Genomic DNA, 16,582 nt, shown 5'->3' with positions numbered 1-16,582 from the left:
GGTCTCAAACTGGATTGTTTCTGCAATCTGTTTTGGACCGTATCAAACTAGATTAATTCTGCAGTGCGGATGCAGCCCCACACAATAATTTTAATACATGAGCATGATACACCCCACATTTCATCTGTTGAGGAAATTCCCTTCTCATGCATTTATATAAATTTACATTTCAGTTCAGCAGCATTTCTAATACACTGCATTAATTCACCATAGCTATAACCATGGTTTCAAATAGCCCTGGTGCCCCACCAAACTATCCTTCCTAAAATTCCATAGCATAAAACTACAGTTCCCAGAATTCCATAGCACTGAGCCATGGCAGTTAAAGTGGTGTCGAACCGGATTACTTCTGCAGTGCGGATGCAGCCTATGAGATAGTTTTTGCTTCTCCTAGCTACTCAAAAGTAAATAATCCATTCTGGATTATTTGGATAAAAGTAAATAATTGACTTTTGAGTAGCTATATTCTATTAATTGTGCTTAGGCAACAATAAAACTTTTAAGATTCTGGAAGACTGTCATTTTGTTTACAGTTCTGAACTCCATCACAGCCCATCACCTGTATACAAACTCCACACAGAGAAAGTACAACTCTGGTCCAAAACACACTACAGGAATATTTTTTGTGGATCTTTGGGGTCAGAAATAATCCAGTTTGAGACTACTTTAACTGCCTTGGCTGAGTGCTAGGGAATCCTGGGAACTGTAGTGTATTGTGGCACCAGCACGCTCTGACAGGGAAGATTAAATGTCTCACAAAACTACAGTTCTCATAATTCCCTAGCATTGAGCCAGGGCAGTGAAAGCAGTGTCAAACTGGATTGTTTCTGCAGTGTGTTTTGGACATCAGATCTGATCTTATGCATTTTAGGGCAGTATCTTTCTAACCTTGGCCTGTTACAGACTGCCAAAATAAAGCTGCTTCGGGTCTCTTTGGAGGTATGCTACAAAAGCTACACTCCGGTGCTTAGGAATGGAGTGTGACTTTGGTGCAATCTCCAGACTTTTAGGACCCATGCATCATTTAAATAGCATACCTCCAAAGAGACCCGAAGTAGCTTTATTTTGGTAGTCTGTAACAGGCCCATGTGTCTAAATAAACAGTTCAGAGCAGGATACAGAGCCACAAGGTCTGTGAAGCTCACTTGACTAACACAAGAGAAAATCAGCATTGATGTCTACAAAAGGAGGCTAGAATCATCTTCCTGACATTTGATTTTCTTTGTGGAGAAACTGTTAAGAGAAACATTGTGTATTCTCACTTCCATCACCTCCTGCAGGGCAAAGCAATGCAACCCAGTCACAGGTTTACTCTTTTGGAAGATGTGCCCTTTCCCATATAGCAAATGTTATGTCTGAAGCAATTCAAAGGGCCTTCTTTTCCAGAATCCATGTAAAGAGTTTCAATGATTGAAGAAAGGACTGACTAGTTCAGTGGCCAGAGCCAGTGTAGCATAGGTGGCTTGAGTTTTGGACTATGACTCTGGAGACCAGGGTTTGAATCCTCCCCTGTTCATCCATGGAAACCCACTGGGTGACCTTGGACTAGTCACATTCTCTCAGCCTCAGAGGAAGGCAAGGGCAAACCTGCTCTGAACAATTTATGTCAAGAAAACCCTATGATACAATCTATCACAGGGTTTTCTTGGCACAATTTGTTCAGAGCCTTAGCACTGTCATAAATTGGAAATGAAGACACACAACAACTTTAGTGGCCATCACAAGCAGCAATTTGTGGGTGTCCACAAAGGGTAGTGAGTGAATTATTAAGAGCTTTAATTTGTTGTTTTATATTTTCACTGTCAGGGATGGCAAGAAATAGTTGAACAATGTTTTACTATATGAGCCAGAATAAATTAGCACCATTCATCCATAGGCCTCTAGCAACAACATGTCTGACCAGCCTTGCTGGGGGGGGGGGGGATTAACAGATTTGTTTCTTTGTTTTCATATGTGGTTGGAAATAACTGTAAGCGATGTATACGATCTGTGTTATATATAATGGGACTCAATAAGCTGATGTTATATATATATATATATATATATATATAATCAGCTTATTGAGTCCCATTATTGGGAGAATGAAGATGATGATGATGTTAAACATTCTTGATCACACTTCATGGGGCAAATGTGGTACACACTTTAAATATATATCTGCACTGAACATTTATTAAGCAAGTTGACTTCTACTTTTAGGACTTTATAAATTTAACCACAGAAACTAGGGCTGTCAGTTTCAAATATTCCTTGTTCATACATTATTAAATTTGCTTAAGGGTAATTTCAGCTACAATCCTCAAATGCATGATGCAATATTCAAACCTTAAATATATTTGCGGTTACATACGTCCAAAATGGACTTCAGAAATAATTCAGTTTGAGACTGCTTTACCTGGTCTGGCTCAGTGCTAGGGAATCCTGGGAATTGTAGTTTATTGTGGCACCAGAGCTCTCTGACAGAGCAAGCTAAAGGTTTCACAAAACTACAATTCTCAGATTTCCTTAGGATTGAGCCAGGGCAGTTAAAGTGGTCTCAAACTGGATTATTTCTGCAGTGTGTTTTGCACCCTAGTTGTGGGGCATGAGTGAAATGGGATCAAAAAATACAACAATTGTATTATTAACACTAGTCATGAGCCTTCAAAGGGTTTTAAAATGATTTAGCACAAATATTCCAGCCTCTGTAAACTAATACACATCTTGCAAGGCCATTAGCTGCCTCTGAAGTGTTTTGTTTTCAGGAGTTTGTTCTTCTCAACAAAGCAGACTCTTCTTTTGAAGAAGAAAATGGGCTATACACACTCAGCCATAGTGAAAACCAGATATATTTTGTAATGTGCTCAGAAACCAATTTTTCAGTTTGGGATTTGGAAAAGTATTCCCAATTCAGCTGACTCTTTTTCAAATCTTTCCTTGAAATCCCTTTGCTAAGCAATTGCTTTGAGATCACACTGACACACCTGTGAAGTGTCCTGCAGGTGGGGTTTATTTTTTTTTAGTTTTACAAAACCTACTTAAAGTGCCAATAAAGGTTTGCAATAATGCACACAGCAGGAACCCTACCTTATTATCATCATCATTATTATTATTCCACAAAGTTACAGACTCTAATCCTTAAATGGAAAGACACTTCCCTGCATCTGCTGCTGAGACTTCCTTCTTGGAGGAATGGCTGAGGAACCAGCTGGTAGGAAAAGAAACTAAAATCATTTTTAGTTTCTTTTCCTACCAGCTGGCTCCTCAGCCTTTCCTCCAGGAAGGAAGTCTCAGCAGCAAATGCAGAAAAGTGCCCTTCCATTTAAGGATTAGAGTCTGTAACTTTGTGGAACAACAACAATAAAAATAATAATAATAAAGTATGTGTTTGTGTGTGTCCTTTCAACTGCTGAAGGTATGATGCCGCTTTGCATTATGGTAGTTGTAGTACTCTTGTTCCTGACTCCACAGAGCCTACAAACTACAGATCCCAGAGACCCTTGCAAACATCATGGAGGAGTAGGGTTGCAAACGCTGCTGTGCAAAAGTGCCTCAAGAAGTATGATCAGAACCTTGAGAGCTAGATCTGTTGCCCAGAGAGTAGAGTGCGAGGCAGTAACGTTTGCTATTTTTTGCACTAGAATGGAGAAGGTTTTAGTGTAAAGTCAGGAGAGGGAAGTGGAAGCATCATGTTTCCCTTGGCTGTGTTGCCTTCCCTCCTGCGACGAGTCCCTTGCAAGGACCAGGCACTGGGCTGGTCGGTGCAGGGGTTTCACCAGCTCCAGGGCAAAGCCTTTCTCAGGGCTTGGGTCTCCTCCAGGCTTGGGCCAAGCTTGAGCCACATCTTGCAACCTGGGATCTCTTTGGAAAGGGAGAAACGGGGGGTCTGGACGCCTTCTGGGGGGCTGAGAGCTGGAAAAACTGACCCCAGCAGCACCCAGGTGGCTGTGCAAAGGAAGCAGAAAGGAGGAGCAACTCTCTCAGCTGCCCAGAAAGGTAAGGAATGTGAATGGGAAGGGCAGCCACTCAGGGTGCCTAGTCTGCACTGTACAGAGAATGCAGTTTGACACCACTTTTAAGTGCTCTGGCACCATCCTATAAGAGCCTGGCATTTGTAGTTTTGCAAAGTCCCTAGCCTTCTCTGCTACTGAGTAGTACTCATTAGAAGAGAAGGCGAGGGACCTTACATGTTTAGGGTCTGAATGTTGCATATTGTAGTACTCAGTAAAGTTTTTTGTTAATGTGATGTTTTTAGAGCAAATTTTGAAAAGAATTTATTTTTTTACACACACACACACACACATATATATATATATATATAAAATTTTGGCCTTCCCAGACTGACTCCACTGTTCCAGAGAAGACTCCACTCCATGAAATTGCTCACCCTGCTTTGTCAAAGAGCACATTACCCAAAACCAACTACATTACTCTGATATGTGATCTAAAAAAAAGCCCACATTTACTGCCATCCTTTGGCATTAGTGCCAAAAATAAAATCTGGGCCTTATTCACACTACATAATAAACCGATTATTGCGTTGGATCAATTCGGATCGATGGAGCGATTCAACACCGAATGGATGTTTAGAATAGATTCATGTTTCAATTTAACCCACATCATATTTCTTAGATTGTACGCCATAGGCAGGTTTACTCTTTTATATTTATTGTTTTTATGTACAGCTCTGTGCAAATCTACTGTGCTATGTAAATAAATAATAATAATAATAATAATAATCACGTTCACATTAACAATTAGATGGATTCAAACTGGATTCTAAAATGTGCAACATCACAGGGATAATCATGTCATAGGGAACCAAATCCAATCAACAATGTGTTTGCACTTGTGTTGAATCAAATCATTTAAAAAGATGCAGTAAATGCCTCAGATTTGGAAGGACTGGTTTAACTGGGTTTAGCATTCCACCCCCCACCCCCCCAACAAACCACATTGGAGAAATTTGACGTCAGTGTGAAATAGAGCCCTTTAAACCGGTTTGAAAACCGGTTTATTATATAGTGTGAATGAGGCCAATGAGTTAAATAACTATCAGTTTGCTGCTTTTTCATTCCACCACATAGAAGAATTATTCTTGGCTATAGATAATGCTGGATTTAGTGGTCTTATAGATGTTTTGGTGCCTCTGAAAAACAACAATGATGTTGTGAGAACTGGATAATCGCACAGATAGAAGTTTATGGGGGTTAAACAGCATTCAGATTTAACACATAGAACGGAAGTGTGCTTACGTGTGGCATAGGATCCCAAGACAGCATTACTAGATGGAAATGGCAAGCCCTTTGATTTTACAGGTTCAGTATACCTAGCTGAAGAAGAAACGTATCTAAATATCACAATACTTGTTACATCATTTAAATATATTATGCTCATCATATTTTTTATGCGTATGGGCTTTTTATAGTGCTGTGTGTAAAAAAATACATTTTTGTTGGTTTCTTATTCAGCCATAAGAACATTACTCTTTTACTGGGAATTTAATAAACATAAACACTGTTGGGTTTAATGGACAGATACTATATTTTTCAGTATAAAGTTGGTTGTTAGATTGTAACATGCAAACGTAAATATTTATGAGAGAACTTCTCAGGAATTTTTGGTAAGGTTTCATTTAGTGTGTCTTTGCTTCCTGTGAGGAGTTGAAGGTAGAAATGCAAACAACTCTGGAGGCAGACTGGATTAGATATTGCAGTTTAGTCCAAAAGGATCCAGTGATAGCAGGCAAGTATCTTTAATAATATGAAAACAAACATTTAGATAATAGAAACCTTAAGTAAAGTTTAATTATTAATTTACTCAAAACAAACACACATATTGGATTGCAGTTGTGAAATTTTAATTTATTTAAAAATACACCAGCACAATGTAGTGGTTTGAGTGTTAGACTGTGACTCTGGAAGTCAGGGTTCAGATCACTGCTTAGCCATGCACTGGGTGACCCTTAGGCAAGTGACTGGAGATCTATTTCCAGCTGCAGCTTCTAGGTACCATATTTCAGGATGTGGTTGTGGGGAGTTTAAAGCAATATTTTTACTCTTTGTGGCTCCAATAGAGATTATTGGAAATTTAGGGTGTTATGTGAGGGTAGAAGTAATTTTTGCCTGGGGGAAAAGGGAAAATGTGTGGTTTAAGGTGTGGGCTTGTGGACCACGTGCATCGTGCCAGTACACCTCCATTCCTGAGCATGTAACTTGCCCAACAACAGCTAAAGAACCTCTTCCCTGATTGAAGATTTCAGCCTTGTTCTGATGTGAAACTTAACTTACTAGAGACAGTGACTGTTGCTGCTGATGATTGGTTCATTCCTTGTTGGATGGTAACAGCAGAAAGTGGGATAAGCCTTGCTACTTCGCCACCAGTTTGCTCCTCACGGCTTGAAACCATTTATTTATTTATTATTTATATCCCACCTTTCTCCTGCTATAGAGACTCTAGGAGGCTAATAAAATTTAAAACAGTACAAGTTAAAGACAATGCAAAGCATTCAAATATAGATTCAAAGTTTAAAAAACATTTAAACAACTTGATAAAGTTAAAAACATTACACATTAAAACACATAACATTCAAATATATTAACATCTTTATACAAAACTCATCTTATACAACACTTAAAGTCCAAGCCTTGTCAGTTTGAGAAAGTCTGGTGGCTTAAGAATGTCTTTATCTACCATCGAAATCTACCCCAGCAGAGATGGGGTCATCCGGGCCACTAGAGAGGAAGTTCCAGAGCCTTGGAGCAGTCAGCGAAAAGGCCTTCTCTCTGGTTCCCATCAAAGGAGCCCGAGAAGATAATGGGACAGAGAGGAGGATCTCTTAGGATGATCTCAGTGCTCTAGTGGGCTAATAAAAGGAGATACAGTTCTTCAAATATCTTGGACCAAACCGTATCTAGAATCTAGAAGCAAACTGCCTTGCATTTGCCCTTCTTAAAAACCATACCACAATGAAAATGTCAAAAACAAAATGTGCATCCCTGTGGGTCGGGAACCCTTTGGGGGTCAAATGACCCTTTCATGGGGATCGCCTAAGACCATTGGAAAACACCTATTTAATTACAGTTATGAAGTAGCAACGAAAATAATTTCAAGGGTTTGGGTCACCACAACATGAGGAACTATTAAAGGGTCACGGCATTAGGAAGGTTGGGAACCACTGCTCTACAGCATATACAGTGCGCCCTTACTTTATACAGGGGATCCGTTTTGGGCTCCCCCACGTAAAGCAAATATCACCTATGCTCAAGCCCCATTTAAATGAATGGGGCTCGTGCACGTGGCAGTGCGGCGGTGCACATGCACCATGGGCGCTTGCCCCATTCATCCCTATGGGACGCACCGCCCCTTCTCCCCGTCTGGCTTTCAGCATATGCTGAAAGCTGCATAAAGCATACCCGCATATGACGCAGGTGCACTGTGGCCCTCTCCAGATGGGCCCTTTGTGGTGCGTCCATGATGTGCTAGGATTGCCTTGGAGCAGCGCGTGCACATGCCCCGCAACCCTAGCATGTTGTGCACGCGCCGCTGTTACGCAGCACTTTACATACAGCGTGTGTAACTGTTATGTTGCAGCTGCGCAGCTTCCATACGGCACAGCATAATGGAGCCGCTTTTTTGAGCTTATCTGCTGCGTGGCTGTGTTGTGCAATTTGCATGCTGCGACGCAGCTGTGCAGGAGAGAGAGGCGCAAGGAGGCGCCTCTTCTGGGCGGTCTGTACCCCGCCTGTATTATTGGAGCTGTTTGACTGTGGCCAGATAATAGGTAGCTGACTGACAATATTTAATCAGTCAGTCAAATATTTTATTGGGAAGGTGCTGTTGCATTTATTCTGTTTGTGGGCTTCCCACAGGCAACTGGTTGGCTCCTACACGAACAGAATGCTGTCTGCTAGTCCTAAATCAAACACACAAAGGTCTGAATGTGCAGTTATAGCTGTGTTCTTACCTTGGATAAGTACAGTCATCCCATTATTGTTTCTGGTCAAAATAATTTTGTATAACACACACTTGGCCAAACAAACAGGAGTAAAGAAACCTGTGTGTAGCACAAATAATATATTATTATCTCTTCCATACCATCTTCAGCCATTGCTCTTAAAAACAGAGGGAAGGGTAAAGATGGAAACCATCAGAAGATCAGTGGCAGAAGAATCAATTGATCCAGTGACTTTGAACAGGATCCTGAATCCAGAATAACTGCCATAGCCACTCTGATCATTGTAGCAATGACCAGATTACTAGAGCACACTGCTATGACACAAGATCTGCTTGTGGGTCTCAAGGAAAGAATAATAGAAGAATTAATTTTAGTTATGCATTTTATTAAAATATGCATATATCTTTTCTTTCCTAAAACACATTTGCTCTTGTTTCTGTTATTGTTATTATCAACAACAGCAGCAGTATCTAGCAACTAAACCTTTAAAAGATACCTTGTGCAAGTCACATACTGTCAGCCTCAAGGGAAGGCAATGGCAAACCTCTGAATAAATCATGCCAAGAAAATGCCATAATAAGTTTGACGTAGGGTCACCATAAGTCTGAAACAACCTGAAGGCACACAACAACAGCAGCAGCAACAACAAATATATGTAGCTAAAATCATTAGTTCTTTAATTTCCTCTGCATTGCCTTTCCACTTTCCTCTGGAAGGCAAAAACCATTATCTGGCAACATACCTGATTTACTGCAGGTCTTTCACTGGATACATGTAGCATTTTTCCTTTACTGGTACATTTTCAAGTAGCATTTAAAATGTTTTGCTTTTTAAAAATGTTTTAATTGCATACATACTATGTTATTGTAAACTGCCTTAAACCCCAAGTGGGATAGAAATTGAATGAATGAAGGAATGAATGATTTCTTTTTTTAAAAAACCCTAGTTTTAAAAGACAAATCTTGCAAATCTGGTGAAAAGAAAACAGAGATAACTTGACAGCAAAGCCACTAATATTCCTCTCATGAGAAAAAATAGGGAGCATCAGACTTGATGGGTTGCTACTACATATATTAGAACTAACATGAAATCACATTGATGGCTTGTATTATTTTAGAGACAAATGCTGTTATGTTCTTATCTTCATCTGTGTAGCAAAGCCACTAGTTTGGAGTTATTGTGTTGGCACTCATGAGGCAGTGCTGTGTGTCTTGTTACCTGATAATGTGTAATTCCTTTTTTTGTTTGTTTTGTTTTCTCTTTTAGTGAAAGAAGCTGGAAGAGATTTCACCTACTTGATAGTGGTGGTAGTCGGGATTGGAGTCACAGGTTGTTGAAACAGAAGGAGAAAAAAGTCTTTCTAACTTACAAATGCTTTAATTTGGGCCAGTTGAGTAGACAGATTCTTTGTTCATTTACATTTTATTTCCCCTTTGTTTCAGGTGGTTTATTCTATGTTATTTTTAAAGAATTGTTCTCTTCTTCCAGTCCCAGTAAGATCTATGGAGATGCCTTGGAGAAATGCAGAGCTCACCCTGAGGTTTGTTTACCTGTTTATGTGCAAGAGTTTCTCACTATGGACTGCCCTTTAATGTTGAAAGGACTCCTTGCCTTCTAGACGCATATCCACTGCTGCTTTGGTTGGTTTGTTCTAATCCGAAAAATAACATTTAACTTGAAAAATAGAATGATAAGCAACATCTGAAAGGAGTTTTTAATATGAGATTGGCTGGCCAATATTGTGTTCTTCGCATTGCCAAAGCAGGAGCACTAGAAACCCGCCTTGGCTGGAAACATGAGTCTGAGTCAACATGATCTGGCAAATTTTTTGAAGCAAATAGTTAAATATTATCTTTCCTGGAATCTGTTACAGGAGTTGGGGAAAGTGGTTGCTTTACAGAATAGTAGGATATATTTATGCCACCTAAATCAGGAATTTTGTTCCCTAAGGCCCCAAACACATGGGCCAAATAAAGTGGCTTTTGGCATGTTCAAACAACACGCCCCCAAAGCTGCTGGAAACTGCTCCAATGCAGGAGCAGAAATAATCTGGCTTCTGACAGTGGATAGTTTATGACAGCAGTGGCAGTCACCGCAGTCCTGGTGCAATTGCAGCTATCTGCTTTGCCCCTAAGAGTTTATGCCCTTCACTAGGTAAAGCTATTCATTTGGCCTAATGATTATCTTCTTCTTCTTCTTCTTCTTTTTTAACAAGGTCCACTTTGAAATTTTCCTTGTTAATATAAAGACCATTTGACTTCTCCTTATTTCCACTGATAAAGGAGCTGGTGTGTTTCACTCATGATGGGAACAATGCTAGATTTTATATTTTTTTCTGAAAATGGAGGATCAACCTTATCTGCCTTTTTTCCCTCCCAAAATTGCTGGGATTATTCCAGATGGAACCTAAAACCATCACATGATTTACTAAAGTCTCATTTCAATACCTGCAGACTTATTTCTCCCCTTCCATCTCAGGAAATCATGTAAACTCATGACTTCAACATCAAGTCCCTTTTGATGAAATGATCTGGAAATCTCAAAAGCTTTTGCACGTTCATGGTTGGAATTACACTAATAGGGATTATAGAATTACCCTAATAGGGTATTATGTTAATAGGGATTTTAGAATTTTCTTTATGCTTTCTGTTTTCAGGGATATCCACAGACACTTGACAGTATCCTTGAGGAAAGAATAAGAGGCAAGGCAAGGAAAAAGTATACTGAACAGGGAAGATCAGTTTACTCAAATTATCTAGGTTCGGTGATTTTTCAGGCATTCTACATTCTTCCCACATCACGTCCTAGACTCCAAGGAATCCCTTGCCACAGACACTCTTATGTTGCAGATGCTTTTGGGACATGTTAGGTAGGGTATTTATTTTTAACAGGGCAATGGTTAGTCCAGATGTAATGTGATATTGCCCTGCATGGATTGGGAATACACACTAGAACACTAGATTGGGAATACACACTAGGATAGTCCATTTGTACTTACTCCAGAAATGATTATTGTGGGCAAGCTGTCAGGGAAGTGTCTATAGTTTACTGATAGCACTGAGGAAGCTACTCATCTAGAGCTCAATGGAAGATGGACCAATAAGCATTTTGTGATATCTTTACTGATTAGGTAATAGGTGTTTTTGGTGAACCCATAAAAGGCTATGGTGAAGCAACTCGACGTGGGAGAAGACAACTGGTCAGGTATCTACTAATGCATCTCTCATAGAGACACCAGTTCTCCTCTCTAAACTTGTTATTTATCTCATTCGTCATATATATATATATATGATTTACCATCCCTTAAAGTAGAGGGGGGTTAAAAAGGAAATAATCTTGATGCCCAGGGTAGTAATCTGATTTGACACATGAAGCCCAACTCTGTTCTTTGCAAATTGGCATACTTGCCAAGATTACCAGCATGCATTTGCAGTGGATTTTAAGAAGACTAAAGGATGTTCTGCCCCATCTCATCCTTAGATATAGTTGCATCTGCCTCTTCTGCACAAATATGACACAGCTATGCCACATAGAAATGCTGAGAACATTTGCTGCAAATGTTACACTCCTGGAACATTTGACAGGAGGTAGAGAGGGTAGTTACTGTAAGCAACAGCTCCATATTTGCTGCATTACATCTGTACATAGAAACAAACCAGAAGAGTGTGTGGTCATCTGACTTAGTACAGTGGGTCCTTGGTATCCACTGGGTTTGGATCCAGGGCCCCCTGTTGATACCAAAATCCATGGATGTTCAAGTCCCCTTAAATACAGTGCATAGTGAAATGGTGTTTATTATATAAAATGGCAAAACGAAGGTTTGCTTTTTGGCATTTTATACACACACACACAGACACACAAAATTAATATTTTCAATCTACAGTTGGCTAAATAAAGCATAATAACTTAGCCTAAGTTTCTTATCAGCTTCCCATGTTATTGCTAGATCTTGCACTTATGCCCATAGGAAAGCATTTCCATGGGGAAATTGCAAAAATATTATTATTATTATTATTATTATTATTATTATTATTATTATTATTAACCTTTATTTATAAAGCGCTGTAAATTTACACAGCGCTGTACATACAATCTTTTAGGTTCCTTATTCCCAGCAGAAACACTCTCTCTATACACACACACACACACACACACACACTCTATTTAAACCTTTCTCATATGGCTTAAAACCACTAGGAGAATGTGGAATATTTTCTACATCCCTTTTATTCTGAAAGTTGTTTCACTCCTGAGATGATTGTCTTTGCTTGCAGCTGTAATGGTGGTGGACAAAAACAAATTACCTCAGGTTTTAAGGGCACTGTGGGTGTCATTGTTTTTTTTAAAAAAACTGCCATTGTGGGGCTTTTTTCTAAAGTCAGTTAGACCCTCCCACTATTGCAGAAACAGGGCCAAATGATCCCAATCATTTGAAAGCCTTTTCTTCACATATAAGATAGTGATTCCTTCCATTTTCCAGTCCTGTCTGTTCTGGAGTACAGAATCACTTTTGTAGCATTTTATGAACTGGCTTTATATTGAACCTGTTGTTAAGCCTTTGATTTCCTCTGTGATAATAAGTTCATAAGCTAAGGCAAGATTTCTGCCTGTAAAATATATGTAAAGTTCATATAGAAACTAGGTTCTATATGTGTTAGGACATTGAAGATGGACATTATTAACCAATCCCCTATATTCACAAGTTTATGTTTGATTTCCTGCCCAGTTACTCTACCTTTCCAACACCCCAAAACACATTTAGACCTCCTGCTAAACTGTTGCTCGGTCCTTGTCTTTAAGAAAAATGGAGGACCTTAAATGTCTTACATTTGGGGCTAAATTTTCTCCTACATTTGTCCTATATTTTGGTCTAAATTTTGTCCCAGTTTATACTAGAGAATTCTGGCAACCCTATCTCTGAGGGACCCTGTTTGCGACATCCCCATCTGTTTGCCATTGTTTAGGCCATAGGTGGACAATTGTGGCCTGCAGGCCACATGCAGCCCTCCTGTGGGTGTTTTTGGAAGCTCCCAGGGCCCTTTTGGGGGAAACTATTTTGTCTGAAATTTTTCAAAAACCGTATTACCCTAGATAGCCTCTAGTTGTGTGGGAGGGGGTTCCACCACGTTTTAGCTCCCCTCTAAGGCAATGCAGACCCAGGAGAGAATTTTTTAAATAGGAAGTGACTTTGACTTATTTTCTGTTGTTAAAAAGGGGCCTCTTTTGGGCTTCACATGGCTTGGAAGGTCCAAAAACATGGTGGGGAAAAACCCTAGAGAGTGTTTAGAGGCAAAGGTTTTGATATATTTTTGGTAGGAGGAGGTGCAGTCCGGTGGCCTCCAAGGGCTCATCAGTTCTTTGCCTTGATTTAGGCAGTGTGTCATATTATAGGCTGCAAAGATATTTGGTTCAAGATTGTACACAGTTGCAGATAGTTGGCTCAAGACTGTACATGTAAAGTTTGTATCTTGGGATAATGATGTGTTGTTGTTTTCTTTCACTTTATCATACAAAAATTATAAAACTTCTTCTGGTTTTGTCTTTCCTTAGCCATATTGAGTATGTAAAAGATGGACTGAAATACATGCGCTTAAAGTTCTACATTGAGGGCTCAGAAAAGGGAAAACAAGGGACTGTTCATCTAGAAGTGAAAGAGGTACAACAGCTTCTGTGACGTACGTGCACAACAATTAATATTTAATTTTTAAATTGTTGCATGCCAGAAAATTGATTCCATCATTCTACTTCTTTTAACAGAATCCTGAAAGTGGAAAATATGAATATCGTTATATATTTGTGGATATTGATGTCTATCCGAGAAGAACCATTATAATTGAAGACAATAGATAGTGAAACAACTGAAAGAACATTTCATTGTTGTAATTCGTCTTCATGGTACTGCATTTCATTGAAAAAGGATAAATGGAACAAATGTTGACTGGAAGGTTGTATTATATCCTGATGAAATATTCATGTAATGCCAGTGGAACCGGTGATCGTATGTATAATTCTTCAGAATAAATACAGGGAGTAGGGAATCATGGTTTTAATAGAAAATGTAAACAGTGGTGACGCATATAATATGAATTGGCAGCAGCCTGTGACAACAGCAAGATATGATTCATCTAAGATTGTTAACAGTGAATCATAGTTTTATACTCTCATGCACATACTCAGCTTTCTAGAATTTCAAAATCAATTTTTCTGTTTGAATTTAGACTTCATACTGGTGCTGCAGTAAAGAAACATATGAAACATACAAACTACTCTTGTCCTTTTGTGCACAGAATTTATGTTCAATTTAAGATGTACAGCATCTGTTTATATTGTTTGTTGTAAGAAAAATATAAAGCCACAATACCATTGAGGTGGCAAACTGCTTTATAGGGTCTAGTATGGCAGTAAGTGCTTTCTCATTTTGAGTTGAGTTGAGTTAGGTAGTTGAAATACTCCCCCAAAGTACATTATCTCATTTGTAAAAATGTTTGCCTTTTTCTATTCTGTCATTGTTTATGTTGTCTGCTGCTGTTTCCTGTCATTTTTTCCTGCACAGCTTTCTGTTACTCAGAAATGATACCATGGAATCAGGTATCATTTCTTTTCCTCCAGGTGTTGCCAAACCACAGTTCCCATTATTTCTGAACATTGGCTATACTGGGTAGAAGTCTTGGGAGTTGAAATCCAACAATATGTCTAAAGGTTCACCACTCCCGTTGTAATTGTATTTAATATCAAAACATTACCTTACCAAATGTATTTCTCTGGGCGTAAGCAAGTAAATGGGATAGCACAGGCCATGCCAGTGCTACCCTGTCCCTGGTTCTGACAAGGGTCCATGGGCCAGCACAACAAAGGGCAGATGTTTAGATGGCTGCCTGCCACTGTACCATGGAGCTGCTGCTGCCACTCACCCCTTACCTGCCTCTATCTTCGCATTTTCTCAGGAGGACAGAATTTGGATACACCCACATGGCCAGGTGCCTTGTTGTGGCCTCTGATATTGGATGGTGGCACCATCCAACATCAGAGGCCACAACAGGGATATTCTGAGAAAGCGTGACAGAGGCAGGTAACAATGCATTGTGCTGTATGGTGTGCCGGCTGTCACTCTGGAGTTTCAGGGAAAATTTGCTGCAAACAAGGGGTCTTTGCAGCAGCAGGCTAAGGCCCTTTTGGGCCAGGATCAGTCCAGTACTGCTGGATAGTGTCCAGACTGCCCAATGCCAGACTGGGACTTAACAGCTTGCATCTTCTGTGCAGGTTGATGCAAGGCCAGCGAGGCATGGGCATTTTGACCCGTGCATACAAGCCCTTTGTTCATTGTCACTGAAGACAAATAAAACCAGTTAAGGGTGAAGCCATGTCTTTGGTTTGTCACATTATGGATCCTACTGGGTCAGGGAGCACAAAAGTATCAGAATGCTATATAGCCAGTCAGCTTGGTTATATGCTACAATTAGCCCACCATATCAGTGGGTTAGCCATCCCTGGATTGGAGCATCCACAGATAGTCCCGACCTATTTTTGTGAATGGCTGTACATGGACACAGCCACACTAACACAGCCACACGCACATCAGCATCCATTGATGATAATGGGACTTGAGGTTCTTGGTATCGGGGAGGGTTGTATGTCTGGAACCAAACCCCCACCAATACAGAGGGCTGGTTGTATTGTTATTGAGAGTGAACAAACTTCATGTCATGGGTATGGTGCCTTCACTGCAAACAGACTAAGATTCCCCAAACTGCTGCCTCCTTTGTCATAATTTTCAAAAATAGTCCTTTTGGTCTACTTCATCATAAGAGGAAAGGGGGACAGGGGAAGATTCTGCCATCTAACTCATCTATTTTAGCACGAGCTTTCATGGATATCAGTCTATTTTTTTTTCAGATTCCTTGATTTTCAGATGCCACAGGTATTTAAGCACTGATAACACGGTTGTGTATGATAGCATCTATCAGAATTCAGAAAGATGCAAATTGTGATTCTGACCATAAATCTGAAAAGAGTTTTATAATAAGATACAGTTGTTCATTATTTAGTATTGATATATGAAAGTTATATTTCTCTTTACCAAAAGTCAGTGTCCTTGGAGTCAAAACTCAGATTTGTTTTGTTTTATGTGCTGTTGTGAGGACTCAAGTGCATATATGTGCTGTTCCTGATTGTACATTGATTTTTTTTTTGTCTGAGAACTGCTACATGTAAGTCAGAGATTGTCCAAGAAAGCTGAAGTGCTCTATGGAAGGAGATAAATGGGCATGCATCCAGCATTATAAATGGCAGTAGCAGAGTTAGATTCTTAATCCTCTTCTCCCCCTTTTTTGATGTAGCCTGCAAAATTAAAAAAAAAAATCTAGATGGGGTTGTTTCTCTATGATGCTGAAAATATTAGTAAGGAGCATTCCAGACATCATCCCATCCCTGGTAAGCTTTTTCTGTCCTTGTTTGAAATCTGAGGAAAACTTCAAAATAGCCAGTATGTTGTGTGATTCCACTTTAAGGTAAAGGATAGCACCACCTAGTGATGTTCATGTCAAATTGCCTTGCTTCATATTTGGTTCATCTTGGTCCTATTTTATTTAATGTAAAATGTTATATGGTGTGAGAGCACTCCTTGAATCTTCATTTTCATGTCTAACT

The 16,582-nt window shown here is 39.6% G+C and overlaps 1 protein-coding gene across 2 annotated transcripts; it reads left to right on the top strand.

The window, feature by feature from the left end:
* Positions 1–3,378: 3,378 nt before the first annotated feature.
* TIMM21 (translocase of inner mitochondrial membrane 21) lies at positions 3,379–14,199 on the top strand. Of its 2 annotated transcripts, none has more exons than XM_089516944.1 (6): positions 3,379–3,975; positions 9,203–9,265; positions 9,379–9,476; positions 11,067–11,140; positions 13,487–13,611; positions 13,694–13,782. In XM_089516944.1, the coding sequence occupies exons 1-5, from the start codon at positions 3,669–3,671 to the stop codon at positions 13,608–13,610; spliced, it is 666 nt and encodes a 221-aa protein (XP_089373070.1). In that variant the 5' UTR covers positions 3,379–3,668; the 3' UTR covers position 13,611; positions 13,694–13,782. The 2 variants fall into 2 exon arrangements, with proteins under 2 accessions (XP_089373070.1, XP_089373069.1); XM_089516943.1 differs by having other exon boundaries at positions 3,383–3,975; positions 13,487–13,592; positions 13,694–14,199.
* Positions 14,200–16,582: the final 2,383 nt, after the last annotated feature.

Source organism: Sceloporus occidentalis, unplaced genomic scaffold (assembly GCF_023333645.1).
Source record: "Sceloporus occidentalis isolate IW3139 unplaced genomic scaffold, rSceOcc1.0.p SCAF_3, whole genome shotgun sequence".
NCBI classification, from domain to species: domain Eukaryota; kingdom Metazoa; phylum Chordata; class Lepidosauria; order Squamata; family Phrynosomatidae; genus Sceloporus; species Sceloporus occidentalis.
The sequence above is the reverse complement of the archived record's forward strand: the minus strand, read 5'-3'. Positions and strand labels throughout refer to the sequence as shown.

Excerpts from the sequence above, each read along its gene's own strand:
- TIMM21 (XM_089516943.1), top strand. The coding sequence starts at position 3,669 with ATGTTTCCCTTGGCTGTGTTGCCTTCCCTCCTGCGACGAGTCCCTTGC. Across the intron at positions 9,266-9,378 it reads AGTCGGGATTGGAGTCACAG|GTGGTTTATTCTATGTTATT; the intron begins GTTGTTGAAACA and ends CCTTTGTTTCAG. Across the intron at positions 11,141-13,486 it reads GGGAGAAGACAACTGGTCAG|CCATATTGAGTATGTAAAAG; the intron begins GTATCTACTAAT and ends GTCTTTCCTTAG.